Source organism: Gymnoscopelus microlampas, assembly GCF_963454915.1.
Source record: "Gymnoscopelus microlampas genome assembly, chromosome: 20".
Classification (NCBI taxonomy): Eukaryota; Metazoa; Chordata; class Actinopteri; order Myctophiformes; family Myctophidae; genus Gymnoscopelus; species Gymnoscopelus microlampas.
Window position 1 is genome coordinate 32,626,351 of NC_139957.1, and position 20,904 is coordinate 32,647,254.

The following is a 20,904-nucleotide window of genomic DNA, read 5'->3' on the forward strand; positions in this document are numbered from 1 at the left end:
GCTAGCGGTCATGTCATCGGATTGGAAGTCGGGGGAGATGTTTTCGTTTTCCAGCTCCGTCAGGCCCCACGGTGTAAAAGAGCACCAAAATAAACAGAGTCTGCTGAGAGGGAATGAAAGGGAATACTGTTTGGGAGCACAAACACGGCAGCTCCAACTGTACTTGGAATTCCTTTTCTACTGGATACCTGGCATGCTGCCAGGCCGTCGGCTATATGGAAGGGAAGAGGACTGAGGCGCAGAGGGACGGCCGGACAGAGGTTGACCCCCGGGTGACTGCACCCATCTCCGCCACGGAGAATTAAAACGGATCTACCTGGAGTGTGTGCCAGTGTGGTTTTTACTAGTGTGTTCCTCTGCAGAAAGCGTTGTAACATGCTTGAATATTTTAACCACTTATTTATATACCCTATATACTTTGTTGACCGGAGTCCCCCAGCGGTCTATACTAGGCCTCCTACTTTTTCCCCTAGTCTACACCGACTCTCTCAAAAATAGCGATCTACAAGCTCACAACCTGTTAGATCTGACATTTTCGTTGTTCTAGAAAAGCTGTAAAAGTATAAAATGTGGTTAAAGCGGAAAAGATGACGATCATGAATGTGGTTCTTATTTTCGGCAAGCGACGCCTTCCTGCGACAAAAGTAGGCCTTTAGACTGAGTAATTTGCACCGGGCTAACGACACCTAGTGCATTGAAAGGAAAGGCCGGCGTCACTGGACTGATCCTAGTTCTGTGCTTGTGTCATTTCTCTCAGATCTCTCTGTGTACGGCAAGCTGCTCCATGGCCAGGGACCCAAACACAGATGACAGGAAGGGAAAGGGAGCGACGTCCCGCAGCCCTGCCGACCTGAAAGGTGTCTCTGCATGTAGCCGCAAAGCGGACACAGGTGTATTCTGGGAAAGCCAGCGACAGCGTGCCATCAATTTCTCTGACTACACTCTCAGATGTGCAAGACGATATAGCCTGTCGGGTCAGAAATCCCCACACTCACTTACACACACACACACACACACACACACACACACACACACACACACACACACACACACACACACACACACACACACTTTCTCTCATACGCACAGATGCAGGTTGGGATCTAGCCTTCTAAAGTCTCCCTTCCCCGTAGCCCATTTGCCTGCCCTCGTTCTCCATGCCCTAACAGTTGTCCCCCCTCATTCCCCCCATGCTACTGTTGCCATGGAAGGATTTCAGTGACAGATCGACCACAACAGATGGTTCTCCGAGCCCCATAGGTCACTATCACTGTAGCATGAAAGTCTTTCTCCTACACCGTGACCGTGGCAATGCAATGCAACACAGCACCCTCCGCTCTCCTCTGTAGCACTGCAAAGACTTTCTCGCCAGCCCCCTGAAAAGGCACGCAACAACCGTCACATTTAAATGCTGTTTGCTCTCGTTAACGAGAGAGACCTGCCGTGCTGCCGCTCGTTGGCTCGGCGTTCTATCTAGAGACGGCCTCAGTCACCTCTCGTCTCGCTGCGATGAGCAGTCAGCAAGCTGAGGAGTTCCTTTCATGTTGCGTGTGCTGTCAGAACGCTCTCCAGCTCCCACTCTCTCTCGAAGCTCAAGACAGTTGCCAATTCAGACGCTCTCCGGCCGTTGCCAAAGGAGGTGTTGAAAGCTTAGCATCCTTTGCATGTAGGCTTGATTTTTATTTTTTTGAGGAAACTCCACCGTTTGAATGAGATTGCTTTGTTGCCTTTTCAATTCATTCACTTTTGTTTCATCATCAGCCTGTTAGTCATCAGGTCAATATGACATAATCGCTGGCCAGATGGATGTTTCCCAATCAAAATCAAGTAAACATTTTTCGGTTAAAGATTGGGGTTGAACTTGTGTTGAAATCTCATCTGTTCTCATCATTAGGTTCCCCCGCTATGTTAAAGGAAAACCTAAATCCCATTGTTCTGATTAATTTGGCCAAAAATATCCTTATGTCTTCTGTGTATTTCTTAGCAAAATGTTGACATTGCAATGATGATGTCAAACTCGTCGTTTCGTGTTAACGAGCGCACGGAATGAACGCCCGTGAGGACATAAAACGACACACGTTTGGCGTCATTTTTTGCCACATTATATATTATTGATGAGTTCCTCACATCAGAACAAAGAGATTTAGGTTTTCCTTTAAGACACTGTATCTGACTGTATTCAGTGACAACATCCATCAAACAGGGCAGTGGTTCTCAACCAGTGGGATTTTGGGGGGTCGCCAGATGATAGTGAAGTGACAATTTAAGGACTTTTAAGACCTTAAAAAACCTAAGAAAGAAAAGAAAAATACCATTGCTGCATCAAAAGTAATCAACACATTTTGTTAAATTGTCAAATAATATACAAAAGAGGCAAAAAACAAGAAAAAGCTGATCTACAAGCTCACAACGCCTTGAGTTGCGAGGCGTATTGAGCTTGTAGATCTGCTATTTTCACAATATTTATCTGTGGAACCTAGTCAAACTAAATGTAATGCCTCAACTCCTACATTCCAAGTGCTTATCAGGGTGGGGGGTCCCCAGTTCAAATATGATTAGTTTGGGGGGTCACGGCCTGAAAAGGTTGAGAACCACTGAAACAGGGCAGGCCCTCCGTTAACCCTTTCTGTGATTCAAAGCATGATACAAGGCTTCACCTGCAATCCACCCACAGCAGCATCCTTAAAGACGTTCTGTTATTTATGACTGTAGTGAACATACTCAGGGTTTGTTGAGAAATATATATTGTGTATTATGATGATCAAATTCAGTATGTTTATGATAACGTTTTGTGATAAATACTTGAATTTTATCATTTTGTTTCTAAAGTGAAATGATCTTATGTAATATTGAAGTGTGTTTTTGCACATGGTTGTAGTCTGCAGTTTTGCTGCAGTAGTTGGGTTTATTACACTGAAATCATAGCAGCTCTTATATTCGTGATGGTTCATATGTGAATGTTTTATGTTGTGCATTGACTACTGTTGCCTATGCATGCTGTATGATAAGACTCCTACAGTCCAGTTGTGTTATATTACATTTTGTGCAGTAAATTATTGTTTAAAATTGTTATTGTTTACATCAAAAGTTTTTTTGGATCTGTAGTTGCTATTTGTCAACAGCACACATGCATGGCAAGGTATTTTGGGACCAATACAGGCAACTAATAATAGCAATATTGAAGTGATTGTTCAGCTATTAAACCATATTGATCATGTATGTACTGTATGTGTATGCATTGTCACTAAGTACATTACGTAAAGTATACTTTGCTTTGGTGACTTGAATATGTCCTCCTGTACTTCAAGTACAAACATTCTCAATCCCAACTCGTCACATACATTATTGACGCTTTGTCCAGACCCCTTGGTGTCACATGGACAATGCACTGGGTCCGGACCCCTTGGTGTCACTTGGACAATGCACTGGGTCCGGACCCCTTGGTGTCACTTGGACAATGCACTGGGTCCGGACCCCTTGGTGTCACTTGGACAATGCACTGGGTGCCTCTTTAGCATGACGTTTCAACGTTTACAGTAGTCTGCATCACATGATGCGTAATGCAGAGATCATGTCGGTTGAAAACACCATTAACCCATTAAGACCTGAAGCCGGTTCTACAAATGCCTTCTAAATCAGTAGTTCTCACACTTCAGGATTTTTCCAAAATGTTCAAAAATAGCAGATGCACAAGCTCGCAGCGTGGCACGAAGTGACGCGCTATGAGCTTGTATATCTGCTATTTTTGAATAGCCAACGCAAAAATCTAAGATGACACAGATTCTTTCTCGGTTCTAATGGGTTAAATATTGAAAACAAAGCAAACTCTGTACTTAAAACAAGGCAGGCATGGCTGACTTGAGCCCTATGAGGCGCAAGCCAAGTGACTGTCCGCGCAGCGGTGTGATGTTCGCTTCTGCTGACTCAGCACCGTTCTAGTTGCATACTGATGGCCAGTATAGTATGTAGTGAATGACCCAACCTCATCAATATGGCATCGGACATAAAAGATACGTTGACCAAGTGTCAACAACATATATGTCTTGGGAGTGAGAATGTGTTGACAAAGTAGTTTAATATGCATAGCAGAGTGCAACATCCCGAGCATTAATGCGGCGTGTAGAACTGTGTACCGTGTATAGAGAAAAAAAAACAATAATGAAAATGGAGCAACTTGGTCCAAGACTGTCCTTATTTTAATTAAAAAAAGAGTGTTTCCAAGATTAATGAAAAAACATTTACAGTTTGTGATCTAGTGAAGTGTTCACTTAGTGATGTACATGGTCTTGTACAACAGTAAGGCTTCGTTTCAGAAACAAAACACATCCCAGGAGACACCGTCCTGTTCCATTATAGAGGTAAACATAACCATGAAAATACTATTTTGAATAAAGGTTGTTTTCCAGCATGTGTTTTTTTTTTCTTTCTTTTTCTTTTGTTTTCCTAAGATAGTTTTTTTTTTTAATCCAACAGCATTTTCTTCCTAGATTAACAGTGTAGGGAGCTGTGGAGTGCACAGCGCTTTGTTTCCAGCGTAGACAATCCTATTTTGTCCTGTGCGTCCTATAGCCATGCATTGTTGGTCAAGGGATATGTTTGCTTTTAGCAAACAGCGTTTGTTTAGCTTGAACCCCTTGGACATGTTCACAATCACACATCATTTATATGCCGTTGTACGACGGTGTCGCATGCTGAAAATAGCCTATCTACAAGCTCACTCAGCTATTTTCAGCACGCGACGCCGGTGTACGACGAAGTGTATGTTCAGTCTGCATTTTTCAGCCACTTTCCCCATTTCGACTGCAAATTATTTGTATGTCCTCGGAATATGCAGTGGTCATAGCAAGAACCTTTATGTTGTGTTCCTCTTGTTCGTAAAAAACTAAAACAAAAATACTGTCTTTGAATGCCCATGTCATATGGCGAACGTACAGGCACTTCAAAAAGATGAAATACTGGGGAACGACAACAAAACAAAACAAAACAAAAAAACACTTATTTGAAAAGGCCACTGTTGACGGTCAAAAAAACCCCCAAAAGAACAGTTCTGCTGATTTTTGAGAGCGTCGTTAATAAAGTGGTGAGTTCGCTGGGTCCACACACTACCCCGCAGAATGCAAGTAGTGTGGCAGGCCACCTCCCGTCTGCAGGGTTATGTGTGCATGAGAGAGAGAGCGCACGTGCATGGTTGAGGCAGGGAGGGCAGGGGGGGCGGGCGGGGGGGGGGGGGGGGGGAGGTGGACAGAGGTACTCGTAGAGAGGGTGGGGGGGCAGAACACCGCCCCACCTCTCCCCCACCCCACCTGAGTAGTGCTTGGGGGGCGGCCCTTTGAGATCCCAGGTCTCTCGCTGCCGGGCACCGAGGGCCCTTTCTAGCTGCACTTGCAGGACTTGACGACCATGTTGGAGAGCTGCTCCACTTTGGGGGTGCGGCCCACATAGTAGAGGATGGTCAGGGGCTCCAGGTCCTGGGGGACGCAGCAGGGTGAGGCGGACGCCTCGGGGTTCAAGGTGTTGTACAAGCTTAGCAGCTGCGGAGGAACCAATAATAAGAGTTCAGTGAGGGAGTGACTGCTTGATTACATATCATCACTGTCGGGGGGGGAAACCTTGTACTCTATGTCCAAAACAGTTAATTTTCAGGAAATGGAAAAAAAGAACCTGTGTTCCAATGGATCCAATGTGGTTATTATTTAGTCACAAGCTCTTTTTAATACCTTTCATTGGTTCAATATTTATAAAAAACAGTGTCACTTTCACTTTCAAAATGTTTCGAAAATAGCTGATCTATAAGCTTACATCGCGATGCGGCACGTTACATTGCGATGCAGCGTGTAGTGAGCTTGTAGATCAGCTATTTTAGTGTGACACTCATGTCCAACATAGTAGGCCATTTACAAAAAAAAACAACAACAACATACAAGATTTAAATATGGAAATACAAGGTTTCTGCCCAACAGCACCAATATACAGTATATGGTGCGTTTGCACTTGCATGGTACCGGCTCGATTCGACGTGATTCTACTCGTGTTTGGTGCCACGTACTTTGTTTTACACTGCAGACAGTGTCCCCTCAAAGTAGCTGGTCGCCAATAGTGACGTCCAAAGCTCAGTGTAGGAGAGTGCTAAAGAACAATGGCGACTTATCTGGAAACAATCTCTATTTCACCTCTGCAGTACACCAAAACAGTTTCTGACAACATTTTAGGTCAGAAGTAAGCCATGTAGTTGCTCAATGTTGATTCATTTTACATTTACAATGGCTAGTTTAATAGTTTGTTAATAGCGTTTGGGAGCTTCCGTGGCATGCAATATAGGGGAGTCTGAATCAGAATCAGTTGTATTGTCACATCACTGGTTTATAGGTGTAAATCAGTGGGTGAAATTATGTTTTGTGCAAGCTCCATCATTTCATTGTTTTCCAGGAAAGAAAGGAAACACAGACGGAGAGCAAGGAGAAAAAAAGATCGAAGATATCTACACATAAATAAGCAGCAGATATGTACATGAGGTGAGACATAAGGTGCAAAAGAGTGGCAACGCATCGGTTGCAACTCTTGTGCCACTTATCTGTCGTGACTCGTGACGCAATGATGCTAGTAATGATTCACTTAGGGATTAGCCACTTGGAACCGTGAGAGAAGCCAAGTACCACGTATTAGGTACTAGTTTTTGCCAAACCAAAACGGTAAGTAGAGGCGAGTTGAGTTGAGCAGGTACCATGCGTAGAGAAAGCACCATATGAGTGTATCAATTCATGACTTGATTGATTCTGTTTGTTCTCACCGAACTGTGGGTGGTGTCTGCACTTCGTAGGTAAGGACAGGGACCTGAGCAGAAGTTGGCATAATAACCTTTAGGCTCATGGATCCACCTCCAGCCCAAGTGCTGGCGGAAGTCGATGTATAGCGGCCGTACACAGCAGTTCTCCTCATAATTCCTGCAGACAAGAAGAGGGGAAAAGAAGAGGCATTTTTTTAGTTTGAAATGTTCTTTTCACAGAGTTGTGTACGTTTTGCTCCATACACTTTTGACGCCAAAGCCTGAAAAAGCTCAGAAATTCCACTGTTAGGTGTGCCCTTATTTTCCCTCTTGGAGTCAGCCCAGGTGTCTTGGAGCTGCCTGTCAGCCTGACGTAGAGAATCCAGAGCTGAGGAGACAACGTGTAAGAGAGGAGGTAGCGTCTCCCAGCACTGGGACAGATCTCAACTTGTATCATGTTGCTTGTGCCTCTGCCATGCTTGATTATCCTGTATACATGTATTTTGCATGTACAGCCATTACCAGGTGTGGGAAAATAACCACTCTGTAAAGTAGTACTCTACTGTGGCAAAAAAAGTAGATTATTTCTGTTCATTCTAAAATTAGTAATTCTACTTTCACTTCAGTAGATTCTTGATAGAGTATTGTACTCAAAATGGTTGATGTGTGCGTGTGTCATGGTGCGGAAGCTCGGAAAAATGCTTTATCGCCAACACTGCATGATATTTGCGCTCTGTGTGAATGTATTCAAACAACAATTTGAAAAAATATATTGTTGGGCCAATTAACCACTTACACTCTATAACATTCATTGACCAGGATCCCCTAGGCTATGGATCTTTCCGTTGCCAACTCCTTTTTCCCTCTACACCAAATCTCTTTCATTATAGCCGATCTACAAGCTCACAGCGACGGCGCGTTATGAGCTTGTACAACGGCTATTTTCGCCAATAGGGACACGAGAATCCTGCCTTGTAAGGACTAGGACTGCACGATATTAGGAAAACATGCAAAATGCGATAACATTGTTGAATATTGTGATATGACTCGCGATAAGAAAGCAAATACTGAAATATACAGTTTCAATATCTTCCTGCCTTAGGCTTGCTGCATAGAACCCAGACAAAGCCTACGCACACTGACAAAAAGAAAAAGAAAGAAAATGATTATATTCTCATTCCAACAACATGGTTTTACTGAAAACATTGCACCTGGCTGACAGCTGCTATTGACAATAAATATACTATACCACCAAAATGGCAATATCATTTAGTTTCTCAATGCTCCACTTAAAACAAAAACATACTTTATACCTGGATTGTTAAAATGAATAAAAACCTGAAAACAGGTTAAATAATCAAGGGCTCCAAGTAAGTGATTGGCCCAAATGTGTTGATATGCAGAATGTGAATACATGGCATGTAACTACACCATTTATGGCAGTTCAAGCAGTCATTTGCGATATGTATATTGCGCATGTCGATATTGAGATGACGATACATTTTCGATATATCGTGCAGCCCTAGTAAGGACCTTTTAATTAGAGTAGACAATGAACGACACAACATATTACATGTTCCACAGCCATAGATAGTTTCTTACGAGAAGCAGTAATTGGTGTCAAGCGCCCGCTTGCGCCGGCGTGAGGAGGACTGGGCATCTAGCCGGTGGGGGGGGATCATCATTAGGATGAGATGAGGGTACAGCTGTTCCTTCTGTTTCTTCATACGATTTTGTTCCTCGTAGTCCCCCTCCATACCTGCACAGAGAAGTCGGTTAAAGCTACAATCTATTCTGGGCCTTATTTCAATGACTAAAACGTTATCTTAACCAATCTGTATGGTAGAGTGTGTTAATACAATATAACTAACACATCTGCAGTGGTACTGTAGGTGCACCGCTATCTTTACTGTAGTTTGGACATATTGAAATTAACTATCTATCAGGAGAGGGAAACAATGGACATAAAATGTACATTTTGTAGCTTTAAATACAAAGACTACAGTCAGCTTCATGCTAATGTTTCTTTTTGTTGGGTGAGAGCTACTGTACGGTGGAAGCATGAGCTTGAAAATGAACCCTCATTCAGTCAAGATGGGATGTTATTATTACATCTTAATTTCAGCAGTAAAAAGATCATCTCCAGTGGTGAGTGGCCGGGCTTCAATCACCTCCGACAGTCAGGGCTGCTCCCTCACTCTGCTCTTTCTTCCATCCTCCCCCCTGGGCTCGTGTCTGCTCATCCAATCTGCCCCTGATAGCTAAAGCAGCGGAGATCTCAAGAGAGACGCCGCCGGTGGATATGGACGCCCCTCTTTAATTCAGGGCCAAAAGTCTGCGCGCCGTGGCAGCACATTCCTTGCGGCCGAGCCAGTCAGGGGAACGTTCCCAGGACCAAGGACCCGGGGGCCCATATGCTAAGTGACATACCAGACCATTGTATTCCCATGGTCTGTGTCTCTCTCGCTTGCTCTTAGAAATGGAAGCCATTATCTTCCTAAAAATGGCCTCGACTGAGTATCAAACGCCTGGGGCGCGTGTTCACTGGATAGCACTTCAGACAGAACTTTTTCCCTTAGTCCGAGCTCTTAATAAGGGCAGCGATGAGCGGCTGCCATGAGAGTTTACGGAAAGCCAACAAGTGGGAACGTCTTGGAGGATCCCTTCGCATTAGTTATGCGAGACTCCACCTCCTGCATCGCCACGGTGTGTCTCGCGCCAAACTCACCTTTGAACTTCACCTCTAGCACTTCGTTGACGCTCTCGATGATGTCACCGTTGGGATTGAAGGTGTGACAGGGACAGTGGACGCTGATCTCCAAGCCGAGGTTGGTTTCTGGGGAGAAACAACGGCACAGGGACGTGAGGAGGGAGACAGATGTTTTATTTATTTATTTGCTTTGTTTTTGTATTGATGTTGTTATTAGTTGGACTTCAAATGATGCCTATTAGCACAGTCATTGATCTGTAAAGCCGGATTTATATTTGGTTGCACGTCGTGTCTCGCACCGATAATAACAGATCTACAGGCTCACAACACGTCGCGCTGCAACTTGTTGTGAGTTTGTAGATCGGCTATTATCGGTGCGGTGCGAAGTATAGATCAGGTGTAAGAAGGTCTGATGCATCCCACTCACGTCTGTACATAAGCCACTCCCTGACGGTCTCAGTCACGTCAAAGGACACCCACTCATGCGTTCCCTTGGTCAGGACGTTTTTGCCCCCGATGTAGCGCTGTTTAGCTATGTGGTCATCCTTCTGGAGTATCTGCAAGGAGAGGTGAAAGTCTGACTCTTGTTGCATATGGTCTCTCTCTCGCTTTCTCTCCATTTCTCACTCATATTACGCACACACGCACGCACGCGCACACACGCGCATGCGCCCACACACACACACACGCACACACGCACACGCACACGCACACACACACACACACACACACACACACACACACACACACACACACACACACACACACACACACACACACACACACACACACACACACACACACACACACACAACCAGACGGCAATCCAGCCAGCGCTGTCTGAGCCAGACTCTCCAGGATGCCCTGGGCCAAATGTCTTCTCCTCATGGAAAAAGTGACTCCTTGTGTTGATATCCCCATTTTGCAAGTTAATGCCTGTATGTTACCCTTCTGCCAATGCGAACCTGGCTGTCCCTTCCATCGGTACTTCAAATTTTGACTTCAACGGGGCTCCAAACCTTTTCAGGTTGATAGAGTATCACGGGTATTGAGAAAGCAGCTGCATTATATTTTTAGATTTCGAGCATCATTCGTGTCATAACACTATTATGGGTGTTTATGTTGTTCGAGACCAAATGTGTGCAGTCGACAGTGTCAGTGCCGGCGGAGTGACAGGGCTTCAGCGGTGGGATTCAGGGCTCATTGCCCCCGGCAGCACCTAGCGTTTCTCTGAACAAAGAGGTTTATCTCTAGGGAGAGTTGAGTGGAATGGGGAGCTGAGCGCTCAGCCCCACAGCAGTGCTGGGATAACCAGGTTCCTGAACATTGTCAGCATCTAATCTGGCTTCCTGTGGGACCGGGAGGGGGGCCCGAGGGCTGCCAACGCCAGGCCCTGCCAATCAGCTCCCGGCTAAAGTGTGGGGGCGAGTGGCTCCGTTTACTCCCCCAATGGCTGACCCTGCCTCTATCTCCTCCTGGGCCCCTGGAAACAATCTGAGGGCCTGACAGTCTGCGCTCGGCCCTCGCCAGAGCCCGCCTCAGAGGCGGTATGCAGTCCGGAGACACTTGTCTCCCTGGCAGGAAATGTTGGAACCTGATCATTGCTCCCAGTCTCTCACGGGAGATTAATGAGGAAACCAAGCAAAAAAATCCATCCCTGCCACCCTACATGCAGACATCCAACGCATGCGCACGCACGCACGCACGCACGCACGCACGCACGCACGCACGCACGCACGCACGCACGCACGCACGCACGCACACACACACACACACACACACACACACACACACACACACACACACACACACACACACACACACACACACACACACACACACACACACACACACACACACACACACACACACACTCATGCCATGTCAATACACAAATGCAGGTGCAGAAATGCCCCGTTGAAAGCGCAGCGCATTACTTGAAATAACAAGGGGGGACAATTGCTTTGAGACTGACAGCTGAGAAAGAAGGAATCGCAGAATGGCAATCTAGAGTTTCTCAGAGATGGCTGCAGCGAGCTCTTAAATTTGTGCTAATGTAGAATCCATTTGACTGGAAGCACATGGAATAATGATCAGCCCTTGAAAAGAGGAGAGAGGGAGTTGTGAGCCTTGATATAAATGTTTTCATCCTTCTCGTTGACCTGCATAGTCGCACAGCACTGGAACTTATGGGAGAATTGGAGCACATTGCTATGTTGCTACACATCGCCCCCACACACAACCCACATGTGTGGCTACCAGTGGAGATGAACGGTCGGTCGGTACACACACCTGGTAGAGCTCAATCCTCTGTTCGTTCCTCTTGGCACTGGAGTTGGGGATCCGCAGGGCTCTGAACTCAGCCCGGAACAGGTTGGTGGAGTTCTTCTCCATGGCGGAGACGTTGAAGCGGAACACCTTGGAGGTGATGCCCTTCGGGCAGTAGGAGAGGTCATCTGCAGGACACATGGAACACAATAGAAACTTTCCTTCACATCATGACGGCCATAATAGCTGCTTGTTTGATCTGAGCTCCGACTGGAGCAGTCCTTGTTTCTTTTAACGGATCCCTCTAAGCTGTTATTCTTGTTACCTCATTGTGTACACGTTATCGAAGCCTATTTTCCGGCCTGAGCTATGATCAAGGGTGGACATGTTTACATTCTGAATATTGATGTGCTTATTGTACTTATTGCTGAGGATTTGACACGACAAACTAAGATGTTTCGCAGAAAAACAAAGTTGTTTTAACCGTTTCTAGGCCATTCCCGGGGAAGAGGAAGTGCAGAGCCCGCCGCCGTGCAACCATCTGCTCATGCTTTGTGCAGTCCGAGTTAGCAACAAGTTGAAGTCATGAAATGAAAACCAAATGTCCCATGTGGCAGCGGTGGAACAGGCTGGAGGGAGACGGCAGCGCTCTCCTCCTCCCCACCGGCTCTGGAGCCCAACAGGTGCTCCGAGGGGCCAGGATGGAAGCCAAGCATTCCCTGGAACCGGGCGGCTCGGCTAGGAACATGTGCTATCACATGCCGGAACAGAACCATACCTGGGCCAACTCCGATATAATGTTAAGGCAGTGATTCTCAACCTTTCTTTAACCCATTAAGACCTGAGGCCGATTCTACGAATGCCTTCTAAATCAGTAGTTCTCAAACTTTTTCATGCCAAGGACCCCCAAAATGATTTGAAAATACATACATCTGAAATGTTTTGTGCCAGGGATGATAAATGTTTTAATCTCTGGGGATCACAATCTACACTGTAAAATCCTCAGTGTCAATTTTACAGACCTGTAAAGGTCCATTCGGACCCCTGGTGGTTCTTTCTGGACCTGACGTTGAGAACCAGTGTGTTAAAGGGATAGTTCACCCCCAAAATGGCTTTTCCTATCGATTACACACCCCATGGAGATTTTTTTGTTTTTGTCGCATTCCTAAGCCAATAATTTGATGACCGGCTCCAGTAGGAGACTCAAAGTGTCACCTTTGAGTCTCCTACCGGAGACATTAGCATCTTTCCGCCGGTCAGCAAATTATTGGCTTAGGAATTCGACAAAAACAAAAATATCTCCATGAATTCAAGGCTTCATGGGGTGTGTAATTGATAGAAAATAAGTATTTTTTGGGTGAACTATCCCTTTAAGGGGAAGGAGCCTCATTGGTGACAGTTGATCTGCCAAGTGCATGGCTGACAAGCAGCATGATGCATCTAAACTGTGTGTGTCAGTGTGTGTGTGTACTTGTGCGCTCCGCATGCCTGAATGCATGCATGCATGTGTGTGTGTGTGTGTGTGTGTGTGTGTGGGGGGGGGGGGGGGGGGGGGGGGGGTAGTGTAGCATGGTGCAGTCAGCAGCCGAACCTACTGTAATGGCTGCACCATACAGTAGGTTCCCTCTGAAACGCTTCCTGTTGGACGCCCGCTCGACTCCTTCTCTTTTCGCACTCTCTCTTCTTTAAAAAAAAAGAAAATCCCTCTAATACCATTGAATCGTTTATTATTTTAACAGGCCGAGCACATGCAGCGTTGAGCAAAACAAGCACACAGCAAGCTTTTTATGAGCCAAGTGGAAACAGTCATTTACAGCCAAGCCATTGCTAATTTATTACCCCAAGCTTAAGCTTTATTACCGGCCCTTAGATTTGCTGGTGGTTAACGGAGCTGCACCTTTAACACACTCGCATGATTGAGCGTTTTTTTTTTCCTCCTTTATTCATTTTTTCAAAAAAATTGACAAAGGAAACTCAAATGACGAGGTGTTTGTGTCATGCAGAAGGCACTTGCACATCTCTAAATATATGCACTCTATTTGACCCATAATTCTATTTCACAGTGTCCTCCAAGCTATTATCTGATATTTCCACAAGGCCTTTTTACGTAAGTTTCCCTATTTATAGGTGACCTTTTCTGCGTGCATCCCAGGCCAGATATCTGTCCAGTGTTTCCATACAATCTATAAGGAGGAAAAATCAGTAGCATTCTCCTCCCTCAGACCCTCACCCACCCCAACACACATCGCACATCGCACACACACACACACACACACACACACACACACACACACACACACACACACACACACACACACACACACACGCTACTAGTTATTTATCTCTCTCTCTCTCTCTCTCTCTCTCTGTCCCCTCTACCTCTCTCATACAAGGTGGAAAGCCCCACTTCGGGGAAGATTTGAAATTCTAATCAAGTCTTTAGTTTCCTTTTTGCGTGACCTCATTTTTCCCATTGCAACGTTTTTTAGGTGGATTTCACATTACGCCTTATTTTTGCCAAGGGTCTGAAGGTAATTTGTTCCATGTCAGTGCAGTGGTGGGGTTTGCTTGTGTAATTAAAGTGAAAAATACATTGACTAATTTGCCGACCCCCGCCATTATCAGATTTGGTCCTATCGCCAGCATCAAGATGATGACATCAGCTTGACCGGTACACAGAGCTGACATCAATTATGTTTCCCTGGGGAAACATAAACATACATATCTGCTTAGTTTTCTGCTGTTTACTATAAAACGTACTGGTCCTCAATACACACAGGGCGCCAGACTTCTCAAAACCATGGCTCATATTCAGCTGATTGTTTGTATTTTATCCATACATGACAACTTTTATTACCAAATTTACAAGTAACGATGTATAAATAATAAATACTATGGAAACATTACTTAAGATTTAGAGCTGCACTGCTAGAACAACAGACACCTTAATTTACAAACAACAAATTACTCTCACTTGATCACATTGCAATTAAAGAGCCAAGTTTTATAGCAGGTTTATTGCCATTAACACCTATCCAGCAGTGTATTTATAACCACTTTTCATAGCTTGGATCACCAAATGATGCCCAGCTGATCTCATTTTCATATTATCACTCAATTAATTGCTCCATAGATGGGCTGTAAGCGGGGGATTTAACGGTAAAGCTACACAGCCCTTAAGGGTCTGTAACTCTGAGAGTGTACAAATGCAACCAAGGGTCCATTTGGTTCCGTCTGTACACTATCTGAGTTAACCATTTAAACCCTATATGCTTAGTTGCCTGGGGTCCCCCAGGCATCTATACCAGGTCCGCTGGTATTTTTCAACACCAATTCTCTTCGCCACAAATAGCTGATCTACAAGCTCACAACGCGCTGGACACTAGGGTTTACGTGTTTAAATGAACACTCATGACTTTAGAGTGTACACACAGGATAGCCTAGGAACAGACTTTGAGTAGCTCAGCTTCTCATAAAGTGTCTGGCCCAGACACTTGTCCTCTCGACAGCTCCCGCCCCACCCCAGTACCCTCTTAACCCTTGCCTTCCTTCCTGTGTCTGACTGGGATGCCCCCCCAGTCCCACCACTACTATGACCCCTCTCCTCTCCTTCACGAGGTGACGTCACACAGAAGCTCCCAGCAATCACCTCCTCTCACTGGCAGCCAGAGGGCTGCTGTGATGTCAGTCTCTCCAAAGCTATGTGGAGGTAAACAGAGGAACTGGGACGCATGCATGGGGAGGCAGGTGCTCGCCAGCTGCTGAGGCGTCTAGACCTCTTTAACCAGTGAGAAATGGCCCCGGTGAGGCCCAAAATTGCCATTTCAACACATTCACAAATGAATGGTCGATTTTCTAATTGGGTTTGTGTCTCAAATTAGTGATTTGTATGCAAGTCACGAATGGACTCAAAAACAAGATGTGTGACAAATACTTAACCACTTTCAGCCTTGGGCATGGCATTATGGGCACAAAAACATTATAATCGCAGAACTACAAGATTGTAGATCGGTTAGTTTCACACAACACCATTGCACAATAAAGTACAAAATAGGCCTCAAGACTTAAGTGGTTAGTGTCAGCCCATAACTGAAAACAAAGTTTCCACCTCAAATATTTATAGTATACAGACTGAACGTGGAATGTTCAGAGAGAACCAGGTCTTCATATCTGGTGCTCTTCCGAGGAGAGAAGCACCACATGGACAGAGAAACACTTTTTTGAAAATACATTTTTATCAAGCGGCATTTCACGAGGACACTTTGTCGCCGAAGTGTAGTAAATCAGGCTGGAGTGTGTGAGATAATGCAATGGAGCGCCCTCTCTCCCTCTCTCTCTCTGCTGAAGTCAGACAGCTTTTTTCCACTTGATCAAGGATGAAGAAGAGGGGAAATGGAGAGGGGTTTGGGGTGGGGGGGTGAGAGAGAGGCTGTCTTTCAGAATAAGGCCAAAGAACTCTGTCTCTGTTTGCTGGGATGACATCACCTTTCTACTATTCCATATATCAGGAACAGTGCTGTCCTCAACTCCGGTCATCCTCCAAACACTCAGTGAATGATTACCTTATGTTAGGCTGCGACTGTGAACTTCTCTCTGTGAGTGACAATATGCGTAATTTCTAAATATTGCAGCCAATAGACTGGATTGCCTGGGCAGCCGTATTGTGCCAAAGGTCATCCAGAGGTAACTTGATGCTGTCTGAGTGGATGAATGAATATGTCTTCTACATCTGAAGTCCTCACCAGTATTCACTTTTCTGTGATACTGACGGTGGGATTGGTGGTATATCCTTTTGGCCTCACAATGCATCAGACAGCTACTGTAGATTGCTCTTTACCTGGATTATGCTTATTGCAATCAGAAACCCTAAATGGAAATTATTACAGTATCACGCAAAACAAAACTAAACATGTAGCCTATATGTAAAATCCATTATCAGATAATCAAATATGACTGAATGCACACTGTTATTACTGTGGTGACAGACATTCTGCTCCTAGATTCTGAAACGGGCTCTGCTTGCTATGAAATTACATAATGGAAAGTCAAAGGGAGAGAAAACTGATTATTCATCCATGCTGGCAGCCCATGTTAATGAGGGTAACACCCTTCTTGGATAAGTTGTTTTAGGACAATGAACGGTGCCAATAGCCAGTCCAGTTCATGTAGTATATTATCACCATGGAGGCCTACAGTCTGAGACCATACACAATAAATTGTCAGTGTTCATATTAACCCCAAGAGTATACGAATGGAACCAAATGTGGACCCTTTCTGATACAGATTTGGTTCCATTTGTGGAGTTAAATGAACACTGAGGATTTGACAGTGTAGCAGGGTGATGTGTCCTGGGCACGTGGCCATTACTTATCCCACTCCTTAGACCTCTGTTTGTTTTGGGAGCTCTGGCTACCTCTGACCAGTGGATAAACCCGGTTGTAGAGCTGTATACCGTGAGTGTCAGAAGCACTTTGCGGGACCTGCTGTGAAATGGATTTGATTCAGGGGGGATTAAGCTGGACTGGCTCCGCATCACGGCACAGAATAAACACCTGTTGATTTAAAAGCAGTACTGTTGTGCACTGATCAGCCTCCTTACTATAAAGAAGAAGAAGAAGAAGAGGCACATGTCCAAACCCCCTCCACTTAAAATTTCCTTTCTCTGGAGAATCACTGCAGTGGGGGCGAGAGAACCCAATCCAATAAGCTCCCCATTGTGATTACTGGAACAATCAATTGAGCACAGTTTATACAGGAAATGCCAATATGAATGAGCGAGGGCAATTTGACCGTAATCCACAAAACAGTCAGCAGCTACTGGAAACGAAGACTATGGAAATATAAGTACGAGAAACGGTAAAGCTTGCTGAAATATATTGGGAAATTAAAGGCCAAATAAAATTTGGAAATGAGGTATTGGAGTTGGCAATAAATGCTCCCGAGTTAACTGCCTGAGAATTTCCCCCGTTTGGAATGTGTCAGACTTGTCGTGTGGTAGGTAGGCTGCTGCCTTTCCCATGGCTGTGGTGTGAGGTATGTATGAGGAATGGTGCTCATTCCAATTAGATTGTTTACTTTGCCCTCCGTTGCGCGCCGCCACTGCAGTGCAGTGCGCACAGGCAGGCAGGCGCGCCCGTCCGTGCGTAAAAGCCATGGTTATGCTCCGTTGCACGACGGTGCTGCGCACCGAAAATACCCGACCTACAAGCCTGTGAGCTTGTAGCTCGGGTATTTTTCGGCAACACAGACCGTCCTGCAACGAAGTATGAATTGGGCTCAGACGGCAGCGCCAGCCAGCTCCGTTGTCACGCGGATATAGTGGACCGGTAACCGGAAGACTCGCCCCAAAACACGCTCGCCCACATATTTTTTTTCACCCCCAGCGGTTCTTGTATTCTTGTATTTGTTTTACTGAGGATAAGGTTAGAAATAAGATTAGGGTTTAGGCATAGTTTTGCTAAGGTTAAGTTTAGGAGTACGTTTAGGTTTTGGCATAGTTTTACTGAGGTTAAGTTTAGGAATAACTTTAAGGTTAGGTTTTGGCACCGTTTTACTGAGGTTATTATACGTTTATAATAAGGTCAGGTTAAGGCATAGTTTACTATGTAACGTTTAGGAATACCTGGTGGCGACCGTTCCGAGGTCGCCGGATTTGCCCCGGGGCGACTGTGTTTTGGGGCGAGTGTTTTGTTATTCAGTGGACCTCATGCCAACTGGAGGAGGTCTTATTTAACATTTCTCCACGGTGGTTGCAAATAATCGCATGCTATATAAACAGTTTTTTTTAGGGCGTTTGTGAAAATAAACGTTTCTTAAGGAAACTTGACACACGATTATGGAAAACATAAGTACATAAAAACAAGCTGAGGGTTATTTGACACGCGTTTACACACTGTGATTTTGGAAATAAACTGTGTGCGACTGCGAGCCCGTGTGTGTGTTTATGTGTGTTGGGCAATGGTCGGTCTACGTGGACGCGTATCAAAGCCACACATTACAGCCCGGACCGCTGTCCTAGCGGTCCGGGCTCCTAGGCTCTAATGTCGCCTGACAGTGCATCGCGGGTTCGAGTCCCGTTCCCGACGATCTTTACGGCATGTCTCTCCCCATCTCTCTCTCTCTCCCTGTTTCCTGTCCATCTCCACTATAATTAAAGGCAGAAAAGCCCCAAAAATATATATATTTTTAAAGCCACAAACTATACTCACTGTCCATTGAGGGTCCATTGATCATGTTGAACTTGTAAATCTCTTTGGCATAATACTCGGTCTCCGTGTTATCCTGTCCGCAACTCTGCTGCTTGTCTCTCCCCAGCTCCTCAATGAGGTCCTTCGTGCTGTTGTAAAGCGCCAGCACCTGAAACGGCACTTGGTTCGGACCGATGGTCTGAGGCGGACTGGTCAGCCGCAGCTTACTGAGGATCTGTCCTCGGATCGCCTCTACTCGCTTCTTCTTGATGTGGTCGATGTCCACGGTGGTGCACGTCGACAGCGACAAAGTCATGGTCACGCAGTTTGAGAGCAGTAAAAACAGGAGTGCTTTGCCCAAATTCATATTTATTTATTACTCACACAACTGAAGCTCGTCAAGTTTTCAAAAGTTTTTTCTTTCTTTTAACTTAATTCCGATTTGTATAGAATCCTTTATTATATAATACCATTCAAGTCGTCACCGAGTCCTTTTCTCCAAGGAATCCCATGTTGTGTCATGTCATGTGGGCAAAACGCGCTTTTGCATTCACACAGCTATAATAATCCATGACCTTTCTGGAATAGAATCTCAAACTCTTCATCAAAACTTTCAGTGTTTTCTTTTCTTTGCCTGTTCTTCTTCATTCCATTGGTTTAACACACGTTCATCTCTCTTCTTTCTTCATTAGTTTATACCAGCATATCAATTTCTACACCATTCTGTTTCTCCATCGTATTATAGCGCTCTCTATCCACTTGTGTAGCCTATGTGGTCCCCTGCGTGTCGTCCTGTCTCCCTCTGCCAAGTCTCACATACAGTCAACAGACGCACTTTCCACGCTCACTGGACACTTTATACCCGGAGGTAGCCGTGACGTTTAGAGAGGGAGGGACAGTGTTGGAAAAAGTACTCAGTAAATGTTTTACTTAAGTAAAAGTATCAATACTACAATGTAGAAATACTCTGTTACAAGTAAAAGTCCAGAATTCAAAATGTACTTTGAGTTAAAGTAGGCTACAAAAGTATTGGTATCAAACTGTACTTAAAGTAGAAAGTAGCCTCATTGTGCAAAATGTCCCATTTCACAAGTTTATAGAAGAAAATAGCAGATGAAGATTGGCTATTTTCAAATGGCTGAAATGTATATTGTGTAGGCTATATAAGTGGTTAATGTATATATATTTTAATAATAATCAACATCTTCAAAGTAACTAGTAACTAAAGTTTTCAAATAATTGTAGTGGAGTAAAAGTACAATATTTGCCTCTGAGATGTAGTGGAGTAGAAGTAAAAGTACTGAAAATTAGAAATACTCCATGTAAAAATACCTCAAAATTGTGCTTTACACCACTGCAAATTATAGTCTCCTTCCTTAGCTTAGACAATAAAGGGCAACGTGTATCCCATGCAGCTCTCATAGGACTTAAACAATATCAAATCAAAACACTTTTTTATTGTGGGGTATAAATGTGAAATCATTGATTTTGATGAAAACATTGATTTTTAACATGAGAGCAGAAATGAGTGACTTTATTCCCACAAAAATTAGGGACCAGCCCCCACGTGGACATGGAACAACATTGCCTAGAATTACACTGTTGTTGCAAAAGGCTCCGAACACGCTATCTACCTAAAATAAAACATTACAAATCTAAATCTAACACAACAGGAGTATGATATAACACGTTCAAATTACCCATTATCCAGTGAAATCTTGGAGATGCAAACTAAGCTAAACTCAGATCCACAGACTAGAATAGATGTAGTGGCAGTGCTTTTAACAATGCACAACACTGCCATCTAGCGGACTGCAGGAGCAATAGGAAATAACTTTAGACATAAAGCATAATACAAATAAAATACATATTTAGAATACAATTTACAACCCAGTATCAGTGATGCATACATCACCAATACAGCATCAACATACGTCAATCATGGCAGAATTATTTTAGGCCACATTATGGTCAAA

General features: G+C 44.6%; 2 protein-coding genes across 3 annotated transcripts in view; one reads left to right on the forward strand and one right to left on the reverse strand.

The window, feature by feature from the left end:
* Window positions 1-4,024, forward strand: part of ttll5 (tubulin tyrosine ligase-like family, member 5) — an 85,865-nt gene extending 81,841 nt beyond the window's left edge. For both annotated transcript variants that reach the window (XM_084044476.1, XM_084044477.1), the window contains one exon: window positions 758-4,024. In XM_084044476.1, coding sequence (XP_083900602.1) covers window positions 758-810 — 53 coding nt within the window. In that variant the 3' untranslated portion in view covers window positions 811-4,024. The remainder of the gene's footprint in view (window positions 1-757) is intronic.
* Window positions 4,025-4,174: 150 nt separating this feature from the next.
* Window positions 4,175-19,742, reverse strand: tgfb3 (transforming growth factor, beta 3). The gene is made up of 7 exons (XM_084044490.1): window positions 18,950-19,742; window positions 11,766-11,929; window positions 9,901-10,030; window positions 9,492-9,599; window positions 8,366-8,522; window positions 6,788-6,941; window positions 4,175-5,531 (listed from the first exon to the last, which is right to left on the reverse strand). Exons 1-7 carry the CDS (start codon window positions 19,293-19,295, stop codon window positions 5,373-5,375), a joined length of 1,218 nt encoding a protein of 405 aa, XP_083900616.1. The 5' UTR covers window positions 19,296-19,742; the 3' UTR covers window positions 4,175-5,372.
* Between the last annotated feature and the right edge of the window lie 1,162 nt (window positions 19,743-20,904).

What these genes read in the sequence shown, in the direction of transcription:
- tgfb3 (XM_084044490.1), bottom strand. Translation starts at nt 19,295, where the DNA reads ATGAATTTGGGCAAAGCACTCCTGTTTTTACTGCTCTCAAACTGCGTG. An exon ending in AGAGGATTGAGCTCTACCAG is followed by an intron (nt 10,031 to 11,765) that starts GTGTGTGTACCG and finishes CTCTCCTTGCAG; the next exon opens with ATACTCCAGAAGGATGACCA. An exon ending in GGAGTGGCTTATGTACAGAC is followed by an intron (nt 9,600 to 9,900) that starts GTGAGTGGGATG and finishes GTTTCTCCCCAG; the next exon opens with AAACCAACCTCGGCTTGGAG.